Source organism: Culex quinquefasciatus, chromosome 1 (assembly GCF_015732765.1).
Source record: "Culex quinquefasciatus strain JHB chromosome 1, VPISU_Cqui_1.0_pri_paternal, whole genome shotgun sequence".
Classification (NCBI taxonomy): domain Eukaryota; kingdom Metazoa; phylum Arthropoda; class Insecta; order Diptera; family Culicidae; genus Culex; species Culex quinquefasciatus.
Window position 1 is genome coordinate 41,493,445 of NC_051861.1, and position 14,041 is coordinate 41,507,485.

At 35.7% G+C, this 14,041-nt stretch overlaps 1 protein-coding gene across 4 annotated transcripts in view; it reads right to left on the bottom strand.

Annotated features, from left to right (window-relative positions):
* The window catches only part of LOC6039075 (neuropeptide F receptor), a 37,223-nt gene that overhangs the window by 1,750 nt on the left and 21,432 nt on the right, over positions 1-14,041 (bottom strand). The window contains exons 3-4 of one of the 4 annotated variants that reach the window (XR_005276685.1): positions 9,404-9,573; positions 5,405-6,379 (exon numbers count right to left, since the gene is read on the bottom strand). Coding sequence is in view for 2 of the 4 variants with exons in the window: in XM_038249138.1 (XP_038105066.1) it covers positions 5,606-6,379; positions 9,404-9,573 (944 nt within the window). In the remaining 2 variants the exon portion in view is untranslated. The remainder of the gene's footprint in view (positions 1-5,404; positions 6,380-9,403; positions 9,574-14,041) is intronic. The other 3 variants (XR_005276686.1, XM_038249137.1, XM_038249138.1) reach the window with 3 other exon arrangements.

Here is a 14,041-nt window from a genome sequence, read left to right on the forward strand (position 1 = left end):
ATGATGCAGATTAAAAAATCCTTTTTTCCTTTTTTTGCAACAGAATGGCTAAGGGTTTGCTCTGGAAAGATGCTTTTTTTCTATATATTCCCCAAATATATTTTTGCACCCTCTAACAACCCAGTCACAATCAAAAGTCCTAAAACAATAAAAAATATCTCAACAATATTGGCTGAAAATCAAAAAAAAAAAAATCATAAAGGATCATATTTTTTGTCGGTAATTTTTTTTGACAATATCAAAGCCACAGCAATTTCAACTTGTTTGTTTTTGTTAGGATCGTTTAGCACCTTTCGACAAAGTTGTAGGAAATTAAATTTCCTACAAGAATCTCACACTTGGACAATTTTGGGTGTAACCTGCGCCACCTGCTGCCAAAATCTTGAAGCATTGTTTTTCCCCATACATTTTAGCGATTTTCCCCAAATAAACTGCCACGATAAAAAGTGATCCTTTAACCTTAACCAATTAGACTCAAAATTGGCACGGTTACTTATTGAACAATTCCAGCTCAAATCAGGAATTTTTCTGGTACTTTTGTACCCGACCCTCTCCGATTTCATTGAAACTTTTTAGGAATGGTATCCTAGGCCTATATAAGCCATTTTTGTGTATTTGGAGCCAAATGTACTAGAAAATGACATTTGAGAAGGGCGTAAGTAATTTAAATATTTTAGTATTTTGTAATTTGAAAAATTACTGTAACTCAAAGCCATTGCATCGTATCAAAAAGTTGTCGAAGACAAACTTGTAAGAAATTGGACGGGCTTTAAAAAAAATACACTGAAAGAAAAATACACGCCACTTCCATGGGATTTTTCAATTTTTAAGTTAAAAAGTTAAATTTGAAGGTGATGTCACGATTTTTTTTCGTTCTAAATTTTTTGAGGAAATAGCCTAATATGTAACAAAAAGACTCACTAAAAATGCAGGATGGTATGTCTCTCCAAAAAATACAAAAATCATTAACTAAAACTGTTTTTTTGAATAGTGGTCTAAACGCCAAAATTTTCTAAAACCGATAGCGGGAATCGATTCCCCAGACAATTTTACATAAATTTTGCATATAGACCATTGTCCTATGTCCAATTCGGTCTCAAAAATAAAAATGTTGGCAAAATAGGTTTTTTGATGGTTTTTTGCAATTTCTGTAGGACAGACTTGATTTTTCAGTCTCGAAAATATTTTTACCGGTAAGCTCGTTCGATTTCCCAAAAATTTGTCTTTGACAGCATTTCAATTAAATGTATGGGCTTACAGATATGACCTTAATAACATTGCTCACAAGGGTAATTCTCCACCAACTCACACGAAATCGGAAAAAGTTATCCCGACCCCTCTTCGATTTTCGTGAAACTTTGCTCTAAGAGGTAATTTTGGTTCCTGATCACGAATCCAAGGTCCATTTTTCGATATTTTGTGACGGTGGGGCGGTACGACCCTTTTCATTTATCTGGTTTTTTACTAAGACATGTTTTTCATTGATTTGTAGCTCGCAACCGTGAAGAGATAGAAATTTGGTGTCAATGGGACTTTTGTGTAAAATTAGACGTCCGATTTGATAGCGTTCTCAAAATTCCGAACAAAATTATTTTTCATCAAAAAAAAATAAAAAATAGTTTTAAAATCGCTGCCATTTCCCGTTACTCAACTGTCAAAAATCGTGAGACATGTCATTTTATGGAAAATTTAATTTACTTTTTTACTGTTCTACAAAGTTGTAGAACAGACAAAACAAAAAAAAAAGATATATAGACATATGGGGTTTGCATGTATTCTTCACGAGTTATCAGAATTTTACAAAAAAGTTTTTTGAAAAAGTTATGATTTTAACCATTTGGACGCGCAGTCCTGTTTTTTCGTGTTATTTTCCGTCTCTTTTGTGTTTTGCTGTTCGAGTGCATGGGGTGATTGATTTTCTTCTTCTTCTTTTTTCATTTTTTTAGTTCGCGCGTTCGTTGACCGATGAGTTTTTTTTGTTCTCTTTATATAGTTTTCGATAGAAACGATCCGATGTTTGTTTTTTGAGACAAGCAAGTCGTATTGCTGGATTAAGTCCTTTCCATACCATCGAGGATCGGAAGGCACGTCGACGAATATGTTTCAAGGCTTATGATATAAAATAATTTTAATGAATGAAGCCCTTCCTACATCACCGTTGATCGGAAGGCACGCCGATGGAGAATTTTTAGAGAATCGCGGTCGAATTAATACTATATTTAAATCCCTAGATAGCTATCTTTCCACAGCTGGCTGCCTAAGACTTTTAAAATTTCAACCGATAAACAAATTGCTAATGGTCGCATCACCTACCACAGCAAATTCTGACCTCATACCCATCTTACTAACCCCTCAAAACTCATGTGATACTTTGTCGGAGACGCAGCTGATTTAGCGGTCCCATCACTCAAGTATCGGCCAACATTACCATCCACTTCCCCGTGTCTTACCTCTGGTCGTGGCCGGCGTCGGTATTGATCAGCACGATAGGGACCTTTGAAAATTGCGAAGGGGTGATGATTGGTTCCTACTTTTCATCTGTGGTCCACGGAGCAATGTTTGGGGGTCCTGGTCAATAACGAAGTAGCAGCTACGGGTAGACACCAATGCTATGCTATGCTATGCTATGCTATAGTTATGATTTTGACCATTTATGACCAGTTTTTCGAATTTTTGTCCCCAAAAACTCAATCGTGTGCTTTTGAAAGTAATTCTCGAAACGTTCTGCTAATTTTTCATAAGAATGACTCCTTGGACGATTGTTGTGGCTTGTACACTTGTATGTGGGGATTTTCCGAAAATAAAAAAAAAAAACAAATCGGATACACTCACTCACCACAAAAACATTTTTTTTTTGAAAAAATCTGATTCTCGCAATGCACGAGTCACAACAATCGTCCAAGGGGTCATTCTTTTGCAAAATTAGATTAACTTTCCGAAAAAATACTTTCAAAGCACACGATTGAGTTTTAAGGGTTAAAAATAAAAAAAAAACTGGTCAAAAATGGTCTAAATCATAAGTTTTTCAAATTTGTTTGTAATTTCAATTTTGTAAAATTCTGATAACTCGTGAAGAATAAATGCAAATCCCTTATGTCTTCATATCAAATTTTTTGTTTTTGTCTGTTCTACAACTTTGTAGATTATTGTTACACTATTAAATGTAACCCTGCAAAGTTAGAAAAAACACGTAATTCTAAAATGAAAAATATAGTTCTAAATGAAAAAAAGACCCTTCTGGGAGATTTCAGATTCGAAAAGTGCATTAAATTTCCCATAAAATGACATATCTCACGATTTTTGACAGTTGAGTAACGGGAAATTTCAGCGATTTTAAAACTATTTTTTACTTTTTTATGAAAAATACGTTTTTTCGGAATTTTGAGTACGCCATCAAATTGGGCGTCTAATTTTACACAATAGTCCCTTTGACACCAAATTTCTATCTCTTGACGGTTGTGAACTACAAATCACTGAAAACGAGTCTTAGTAAAAAACCAGAAAAATGAAAGGGGTCGTACCGCCCCACCGTCACGAAATATCGAAAAATGGACCTTGGATTCGTGATCAGGGACCAAAATTACCCCTTAGAGCAAAGTTTCACGAAAATCGAAGAGGGGTCGGGGCATCTGCTGTGTGAGTTGGCGGAGAATGACCCATAACTGAGAATAGAAAAATTTTTTCAGTGTGGTAAAAACCTGGATAGTAAATAAGCTTACATAAATATTAAAACGAGTCGAGTGCTATGAGAAAAAAATCAAACCAATCCTGAATGTTTATAGCACACTTTGAAGTGCTTCAAAAGACCGTTCGAATGCATCTAAGAGAATTGAAATTGATGAAGTTTTACGGAAATGCGAGCAATTTTTAGACTTTTTATGTTTTTGGACCGTTTTACCCCACTTACCTTTGTCGTACAGGGCTCATATTTGGCATGACTTCATCTCATGTATAGACAAACAACCGCTGAAAGTTTCATCCAAATCGGAGCACCTCGTACGACCTCTAGAACAAACCGAGCAAAATCTACAAATACTGCCTCTTAAGATATAGAAATAATTGAACCAATAGATTTTTTTCAGCTATACCCTTTTAATATGATATTCTCAAGCGCATTTGTCTCCATATGGATAGCTATTGCTAATACGATAACATCTCTACTGAATTAATTGAATATTTATTTGATTGTAAACTATGTTCACGAAGACAAAAATATAATGAGTGGAATATCTATTGGACCGTTTACAGTCCAGGCAGATATTTTTTATAGGACTTCGAAAAATCGAATCACGAACAATCAAGTTTTACAACCCCCAAAAAAATCAAACCATCCACTTCAATTACCCCCAGGTCTTTTGTGGTCTCTATTGAAAGTTTCTGCTCGAAACTAGAAGTCCGAAGGCTGGAATGGGGAGGGCACCCAAACCTCTTTCTACTCCAAGAAACCTTCTACCCCAGGGTTCGAAATGACTTCCTTTGGATTGCGATTCCACCGGAGGTTTGGTTTGGTGTGTTGTTTGTCTTTATAGCATGGGGACGACTTCCACATCTGGCCGGGACCGACGTTTTACTTTCTCATCCGATAAAAGGTTGGAGCAGATGGAAATCGAACCCATGGTCTTCCGCTTACTAAGCGGACAGCTTAACCATTCGGCCACGCATTGCGACCCCATTTATTCAAATTTCATTAGTTGATTGCCTATAAAATGATAAACTGCATTTTTTTTTTATATTTCGTCACCGCCACATTGGCCGCCATCTTGAATTTAAAAATTTTAAATCACTTTAGCGTGGTTAAGGGGTCATGAGCTCAACAATCAAAATTGAGACAAAGAAAACAAATCCGTAATTCGATTATCCAAAGTTAAATTTTTCCGAGGCCGTCGGATAATCGAGTCTGGATTGTATGAGCAAAAAACCGACGTCAGAATAATTGAAAAACTTTCTCCATAACCTAGCAAAAGTTGAGCAGAAGCTTGAAAGTTTACCGCCCCAGTTGGGTCAAAGTGAGCACGACGAACCCGTCAGTCAGAGTGAAAACCTAACGATATCGGATCCATTCCATCAGTCGGCCTATTTTTTGGGTAAATCTTGCTGGAATACTAAATTTCAATGAGCAAAATTTCTACGTTAAAAATTGAAAATGTTGTTTCAACAATTTAACAAGACTGTTAAACAGCCAACAAAAAAGTGTGTGCATTTCGAGGCTGATGAGGGCAGTTTTGGTGGTTTTGGTGCAGACACGGAAATGGCACTTACAGAAACAAGAAAGCTAACGGAAACAGGACAGAGACAACGAGTGAGAAGAGGTGGTGGGACAACACTGACCACTATTTGGGACGACGACTATTTGCGCACGTGTAACACATGTAACGTAGAGCATCTAGAGTTTGGGTAGATTTACCAATTCTGTGTTGTTTGAGAGCGTGTTTTTGCGTGTGGTTTTTATTTTCTAGTGGTGGACATTTGTGTAAGTTTGGCAAAAATTTAGACCGTTCAAACGCACACCTCGGTTGGGGGATGCACTTGTAGTAGTAGTAGTAGTAGTAGTAGTAGCAGATGTGTTGGTAGTTGTAATGAAGGGAAATGTGCACACACACTCTATTCACGGCATTAGCTCGGTGAGTTCGGTTTGGTCGCCAGAGTCTACGACCTTGTCGCCCACCTGCGTTACTTCCGGGACGGCTGCCGTAGTTCGAATCTTTCGCGAGAGCGTTTTTCCGCCTCCATTTCCATTCGAGCCGACCGTGCTCGTGTCCTTCCGGCAGAGAAGTTCGTTAAATTCTTTGCGAAAGTTATCGTTCAGCCAGCCGTACAGCAGCGGATTGGAACAGGCCGAGCTCATGCCCATCATGTGGCAGATGGCGTACGCGACCATCATGTCCTGGGAGACACTGTCCGTGAGATACAGGTCGGCAAACAGGTTGAACAGGTTCAACGGAAGCCACGAGATTCCGAAGATTAAGGCTATACTGATCAGCAGGTAGTTGGTGCGCTGCATTCGGCGACCTCGTTCCCGCTCCCGCACCGGCTGGGGCTGGTCTTTACCTCCGGAACTGACGGACGTGGTCGTTGTCACCACCAAGCGGTGCTTCAACTTCAAGTAGATCCGCAGGTACGCCACCGATACTATCAGAATCGGCAGCACGTACTGGACGCACAGCGTAAACACCGAGTAGTACAGACGGCCGTACGCCATCGGCCAGTCCTCGACGCAGTACGAGATGTAGTCGATCCCGAGCAGGTTCACGTTGTAGTGGATGAGCCGCCGGGTTATGAACATGGGCGAGGCCAGCACCAGCGAGATGATCCAGATGCCGGTCAGTATCACAATGGCACCCATCAGCTGGAGGCTGTCCCGCGTCGGGTAGACGATCACCTGTGGAGAAAAGAAAAAAAAATGGAAGAACTGTCAATTTGAAGCACTTACATTTTTTTTATTGTATTTTTTTTTACAAATAACTGTAGTTTTCTATAAATAAGTAACAATTTTTCTCAGTTGAAATGTTCACTAAACTATTCAAAAATCTATGACTATATTTAAAAATATTCAAAAATGTAACATTTTGTATTTTGGCCTCCTGTTAGCCCATAGTGCGCTCTGTCTTGCCCAGCAAAATTAAATAAACAAAGTAGTCGGTTTAATTTGAGGAAAGATGGGAAAAGTGGTTTAAAAACGCCATCCCATCTTTTTTGAATGTAGTGAAAGACGCTTACTGAATGACTTTTTTTGTGGACATCCAGGGGCTTGATCGTTTGATTAAGCGGTGTTCTTTATGGGAAACGAGAATTGGCAAATTTGTCCAAGGATGTGCACGAACTAAACCCCGGGGTTCAAAAGTTACATACTGTTAAAGTTTAAGCATAAATTCAATATTTTTTTATGATTTTTGATCATCTAGGTTTCATTCGACGCGAATCTGCGAAAACTATAAGTTCTGATATGCCTTAGCAGACACAGCAAAAAAAAAAATACAACCACAAATAGGCATCGGCATTACTTGTGGGTTAATTTTCAAAAAAGTTCACCATTCAAAAAAAAGTGTCGATACCGAGACTCGCACCCAAGTCCATCGGCATATTGAACCGCGCCTTAGACGTATCGGCCTGGGATTCTCAGAGAGATTCTAGAGTTTTTTTTTTGTAAAGGTCGAAAACGAAACTATTGGCTATACGCCCCCCGGGGCATGGCCTTCCTCTAACGTGGGATTTCTGCTCCAGCGCCTCTGACGAGACAGGAGAAACCGGGACCGACGTTTTACTTCACCATCCGATAGAAGCTCAGTGGATAAGGCGGGAATCGAACCCGCGTCTCATAGCATCATCGGGATCGGCAGCCGAAGCCGCTACCCCTGCGCCACGAGACCCACTTTTGTAAAGGTCATATAAACCAAATTATTTTTTTTTATTTTTGGGTGTTTTTTTTTAAATATTTTTTGAGTAAATTATGGGAAAATGATTCTTCTGACCATACGAAAATTATAGGCTACCTTTGAAAAAAAATATTTTTGAGTCATATATGATCCATCAGGCCTGAAAGGGTTTAGTCAGGGTATCAAAAACACCCAAAAAGCAAAAATTGAAAATTTCGTGTTTTCCATTTCATTAGGGCACAACACTTTTGTAAACAAGAGTGTTTCCCTCTCACACTTTATGCAAACTGTCATTCGAGTGAAAGGGATACACTATTGTTTACACAAGTTTTGTTCCCTTTTGAAATGTTAAGCTCCATTTGGTTTATTTATCCTTTTCGAAAAAAAACTCTTGGTTTGTAAATTATTAGTAGGGTTAGTGAAATTTCACGATTTTGCGGACAGCGTGAAATCCGCGAAATTTGGCTTTTTCCGCGAAATCCTGTGAAATTTTATGTTTGTGTGAAAATGTAACGATTTTTCATGAAATAACTTATCAAACTTAAAAAGGAATAAAAATAATGTTATGAACTACTGTAGAATTAAGCGAGTGAATACCCTGGTTTTATTACTAATATAAGGTTAATGATTTTTGACGGTTTCGTAGACGGCGTGAAATTCGTGAAATTTATCAATTTTCTCGAATCATTGAATGCAAATATGGGCAAAAAAAATAAAAAATATAAATATTGAAATAACAAGCCATAGTTTCAACATTTGCATCGAAAAAGTGTTTTAAAATGCATTTTACACTAGGTAGTTCAGTAGTTTTGCAATCATTATAGTTTTCAAAAAATGTAAGATTTGACGAAAACAAAAATTTCAGCAAAAAAAATCATTTTGCGATAACAAACATCGAAAATTTTCAAAAATTCGAAATATTTTCAAATCAACCCAAACATTCTTAAAATGATTCCAAACATTCTAGAAGTTTAATGAAAAACGCAGGGGAATGAATTTTAAATTTATTTCAGCTGATCCATTGAAATTTTTAAGTTCTTCGATAAAAATATTTTTTTGTCCCCTGATTTTTCGGGCCAACTTCGAAAGGAGGGGGAGAAGGGGGGGAGACAAAAACTTTTAATAAAATTTGTACCAGCCTAACAACTTTAAAAATATTTGATCCAAAAAGAAAAGAAATTAAAAAGCTTGATTATATATTTATCATTCGCTGTATTAAAAATTTTAGTGCTATTTTATTTGAAAGGTATAGTTTTGAAAGAAATTAAAAGAATCAAGCTTTGTTTTATTCAAAATAAAATTAAGAGTATTTTTTTTTATCTTTGGAATCACTTTTTTAAAATATAACAAATTTGTTTTGGGCCTGTAAAATTTTAACGATCTCATTTAGAATAAAAATTTCGATTTTGTTAAAAAATATATTATTTCTACAAAATGTTTATAAATTTAGTTTTTGACAAATGAGCTAAAACCCCTTAAAAATATGTTTAATTGGCTAAATGACGCAGAAAATTCAATTTATCTTACTCATTTTGACTGGACAAATCTAGCTTTAATATGAAATTCAATAAAATGCAAAATGATATAACAGAAGCAAATTAGCGAAAAAATTTGAGCTTTGTTAGTCGAATATTAAAAGAGCAGTTCAGTAAATGAGAATACGCGAGCCCTACATTTAGTTTCAAAATATATATAGAGCCCATCCAATAACCAGGAGCATTTTTTTTAATTGTAAGATTTTTGTCGCATTCAAATTTAGTAAAGATTTGTTTTACATAATAATACACAATGAAGCATAAAAAGTAGTTTCTGTGATTTAAACATAGGATTTTCAGAGTTATTTTAACATTTTTTAAGTTCCGCGAAATTTGCGTGAAATTTGGTGTTTTGAAATTGAGGTCCCCGTGAAATTTGCAATTTTCGAGCGTGAAAAGTCACTAAGCCTAATTATTACATTGCAAGTTTTTAGGATTCCAAGATTGTAAAATTTGGATACTGACAAACCCAATAATAATAAAATAACCCCTTACCTGGTACCGGTCCAGCGCGATCGCCGTGATGGAGATGGTCGACACGAAGATGCTGGTCGCCTGCAGCGTCCCGATCGACTTGCACAGAAACGGCAGCCGACCCATCGGCCAGTACTTGGTGAGTATTTCCACCAGCGTCAGCGGCATCGTTACCAGGCAGAGCAGTAAATCTGTTGAGGGAAGAATAAGCGAAGAAAATTGATTAAATCCAAAGTAATACACGGCCTTGAGTAATAATTTATGGATGGGAAGCGCTGGCACGATTCGGCTCGCGACCTGATCAAATATTCAGATTGGTAGTACAAACAGATTTAGTGAGGGGTTTTCCGGACTTCTAGAATTTCCTCAGAAGAGGGAGAGAAAAAAAAAATAAACCCATAATAATCCAAACAGGAAAACCAAGCCATCAAGAAGGGAAAACTAATTTCACCGGTTCGCTTCCTTCATCACCTTCGATAATGATTGCAAACGGTCTCCGCAGAGAAAAACGTCTGGACCACAAAGCTGGAACGAACTCACGAAATGCCATAAATATTAATTTGTGCTCATCGAGCAGAAGCACCCTCGATGCTGGAAAAACAGTTGCCGGCTCCATCTGGAAGTGATGGTTTATTGTGGCGTATTATGCTCTAGTTTTATTACCCCCTTTTCAAGTAAATTGGTATTCATTAGAATCCACGGCAACGAATTTTGAGGGAGATTGTTTGTTTTTATAGTTGTGAACTTTGTATTGAAGCTACAGGAACGGATTAAAAAAATATCAAAAGTTATTATATTACAGTGGTCTCTCTCGATGTCGATATTGAAGGGACCGTCGAGAGAGGGAGTTATCAAATTATAGAACGGAAAATCAAAGCAATCTTCTTGAAGGGACTGAAAATTTTATTGACAGCTGGAGCAATATTGATATCGAGAAGAACGACAACCAGAGAGTCCACTTTAATTCACTTATTAAAAGATGTAGGTATAGTTATTGTTATTCAGAAGAGTAAATTAAAAAAAATTACAGTGGGAAATGTTCTGCCTAAAAAACATTACCGTACTCGGTAGACAATGTCCTGAACATGTCAACTTAGTTCGTAACGTGAATGGTTCTTGTATTCAATTGAAAAAAAAAATAAAAAAAAATAAATTTCTTCAAAATGGTACACACTCCCAAATCCTTGTACAACACAGTTCTTCAAACTAGTCAAGTTAAAAAAACCTATTTCATTTTATTTTCTATTAAAAATTTTATTTAAAAAAAGTTTAAAATTTTGTCAATTTACAGATTGTTCCGTTAAAATTCAAGCATACAAATGTAACGAAAATGAGGTAGTTTTTTTGCCAAACAGTGCAACAGAACCGCACCGCAACGATATAAATTCCGCACGGGTCAGTGCTGTCAGGACAGGTTGGACATGGTCCTCCATTAAGGGGAACCATAGCGCGCGTTGACAAAGAATTGGACGTGACAGCGAGTGTGTTTCAAATTAACAGGTTTTTGCTCGTGTTTTCCCTCTAACCCTTTCGTGGAGCGAACGTGTTTAGCATTTTAGTAGCAACGAAGATGGACGTAATTAGCCCGGAGTGGGATTAGTTTCTTATAACAAACCTCAAGCTGTTTTAATTGAGCCATTCTCATCGAAATCGGTCTTTTTTATAATTTTTGTATTTTTTAATCCGGCTGAAACTTTGTTGGTGCTTTCGGTTTGCCCAAAGAAGCCATTTTGCGTCATTAGTTTGACCATATAATTTTCCATACAAATTTGGCAGCTGTCTATACAAAAATGATGCATGAAAGTTCAAAAATCTGTATCTTTTGAAGGAATTTTTTGATCGATTTAATGTCTTCGGATGTAGTTGTAGGTTATGGATAAGGACTACATATTAAACACGGTGAAAAAAATTTGGGGAATTTTCATGTCACTTTTGTCACTTAAACTTGATTTGCAAAAAACACATTTTTTTATTTTTTATTTATGTTCAAGAGGACATCAAAAGCCAACTTTTCAAAAAATTCCAGGATGTGCAAAAAATCTTTGAGCGAGTTTTAAATTTTTGAATCAATACTGTTTTTTTCAAAAAATCGAAATATTTTTGCACAAATTTTTCAAAATCATTTTTCGGTGAAAATAAAATATGCAATCAAATAGTACTTTAGTGAAATTTTGATAAGATGCACCGTTTTCAAGTTCAAGTTTTTTGAAAATATTCGTATTTTTTTCCTTTTTTGAAATTATTGCACATGTTTGCTTGCTTTTGAACGAACAGCGAGCAAAAGAAAATCATTGAACGTTCAACAAGAGAAAAAATCCGACAGGAAACTGGCGCGCGTAAGATCGGTAAAAGGTAGCTAAAAAAAATCATCATCTTGATTATTAGGTGGAATATCTTTTTCACTACTACACTTGCAAGTGGAAAATTACACGTGGAACCTTTCCCTTTTTGAAGATGGACAGTGTATATAAACAAAGCGAAAATAATAATTTTAAGTAGTGCTAACAAGAAAAAAAAACAAAAAAAAATCATCAACAGATTGATTTTCTTGAAGAAGTTCGGGGGCGATTTTCTTGATACAATGAGTTTCGGTTTTATAATTGCAATTGGAGACCTGAATATGATGGTTGAAAAAAACAGAAACACAATTGTGTATGTTCAAATTTCATTTTGAGATAGGTAGAATTGAAAATTTAATGCAGGAATTATGTTGACTGAATATTTTTGTCAGATTTCATAAAATCGATAATGATAGCAAAATTTTGTTTTTTATTCATTTTTCAGATAAATGCACATAATCGAGTGCTCAATCGAGTGCTCAACCGAGTGAACATAATCATGACTGCAGAATTTTATCTGATCTAGAATTAATTTGATTGTATATCTGATTTGGTAATGGTTTCCATTTTGGTGAAGTTAGAAAAAAGAATAAAATATATAAGCGTTTAATTTTTCAAGATGCAGCATAAAAATCGTTAAATAAAATAAAAAAATATTTATATTTAATTAAAAATCATTCAATGTCTAGCGTTATTCATGATGAAACTTATTGCAATGCCAATAATAGGAGCTTCATATTTAGTAAAAATGATTATCCTCTTAATACCAGAGCATTTTAGACATTTAAAAAATTAAATGTGTAAATTTTGGCAAAATAACACTTGAATAGCCTGAATAATAATCTGCCGAGCAATAAGCTGTTCTGATTTTTTTTCGAAATTCGGCAGAAAAATTTAGTTGTGTAGCAATTGTTCAACACTGGTTATGCAAAAATTAAAAAAAGTGGTGTTCAGAGCAGCTTATGTGCTCTGAAAACGAACGTTTTATTTTTAAAAAATAGTCTTTTTGATAAAATTTTACAGCTGTTTTAATTTCAAAACAATGTTTTTTTTCCAAAATTCTAGTTTTACTAAAAAACGTATGCCAATTTCAATGCACAAAGTTTCTTATGAAGAGGGCAATCGTTCTATAAAAAAGCCATTTTTCAAACTCGAGATATTTTTTATTGAATTGTCAAAATTTCAATTGAAAACTTTATATTTTAATGTCAAAATGATTCTTATTTTATATATATTGATTTACAGCCAAATTAATGTGAAAACTACAAATCAGCTCAGTTACGAATGCTGCTCGCTGACTGGGTTGATCGAAAAATGGTAAGGGGAACATAAATGCATTATATTTTCTCAATAAAAACCTCTCAAAAAAATTTCCAAACCATATTCTTTAAACAAAACATTTCATGAAAACTTGAAATTATTTTTTGTATGATGATCCACTGACTCGTCGATCATTTAGCTTTGTTATTGTTTTTTGACGTTTGTCTGCTTTTTAACGGGGTACAGCCCAGTTAAACAACACTTAGTTACCGAACAAGTACTGTAGTTGGACAATTTCTTGCCTGGAAGGTGTGACTAAACATCATTATACTGCGAACGTTAAGCTGTAGTTATTTTGAAAAGCTCTTCTAGAACTCCTGAAACTTTTTGCCATCTTAGCGCCCCTTCGATGAAAAAAAATAAATTAACCATTTAATATACATTTTCAAAAACATTGCGCCCCTAAAACACTTTTTTATATTTTAGTCCAAATAATCTATTTAATTTGTTGGTATACTTTAACTTCTGGCGCTCATTTTATTTCAAATAACAATGAGGATTTTTTTAACTGACATGGAAATTTTCTACAATCATCGATTTCGGCACCAGCCCCTAGGTACGGCGCTGGGCGTTCCCATTGGGGAACCTACAGCTCACAAAGGTGATGTGCATGCTTTTGCTTGCGTTTTTACCATCGGATTTTTTGCTGTGTAGTAAAAATAGAAAATGCCGTTTTGACGATGTCGGGACCAAAGAGCCCATGTTTGTAAATATTTTTATCAGATTTTTGGACAATTTTACGTAAAATGCTCAAAAATGAGAGGTGTTCATTAACAGGATTCCGAGATATGATTTATTAAAAATAAAAATTGGTATTTTCGGTGCGCCGTGCTCAAAATCAAGAGAATGACGAAACGTTTTGCCTTCCTCAACTTACTGAGGAAAGGCTATAAAATCACTCGAAAAATGAACTTATTAATTTGACATTGTAGACCCGTAGGTATTGAAAAGACCTTTCTAATGAGCCCAAAACATTGAAGATCTGACAACTCTATTAAAA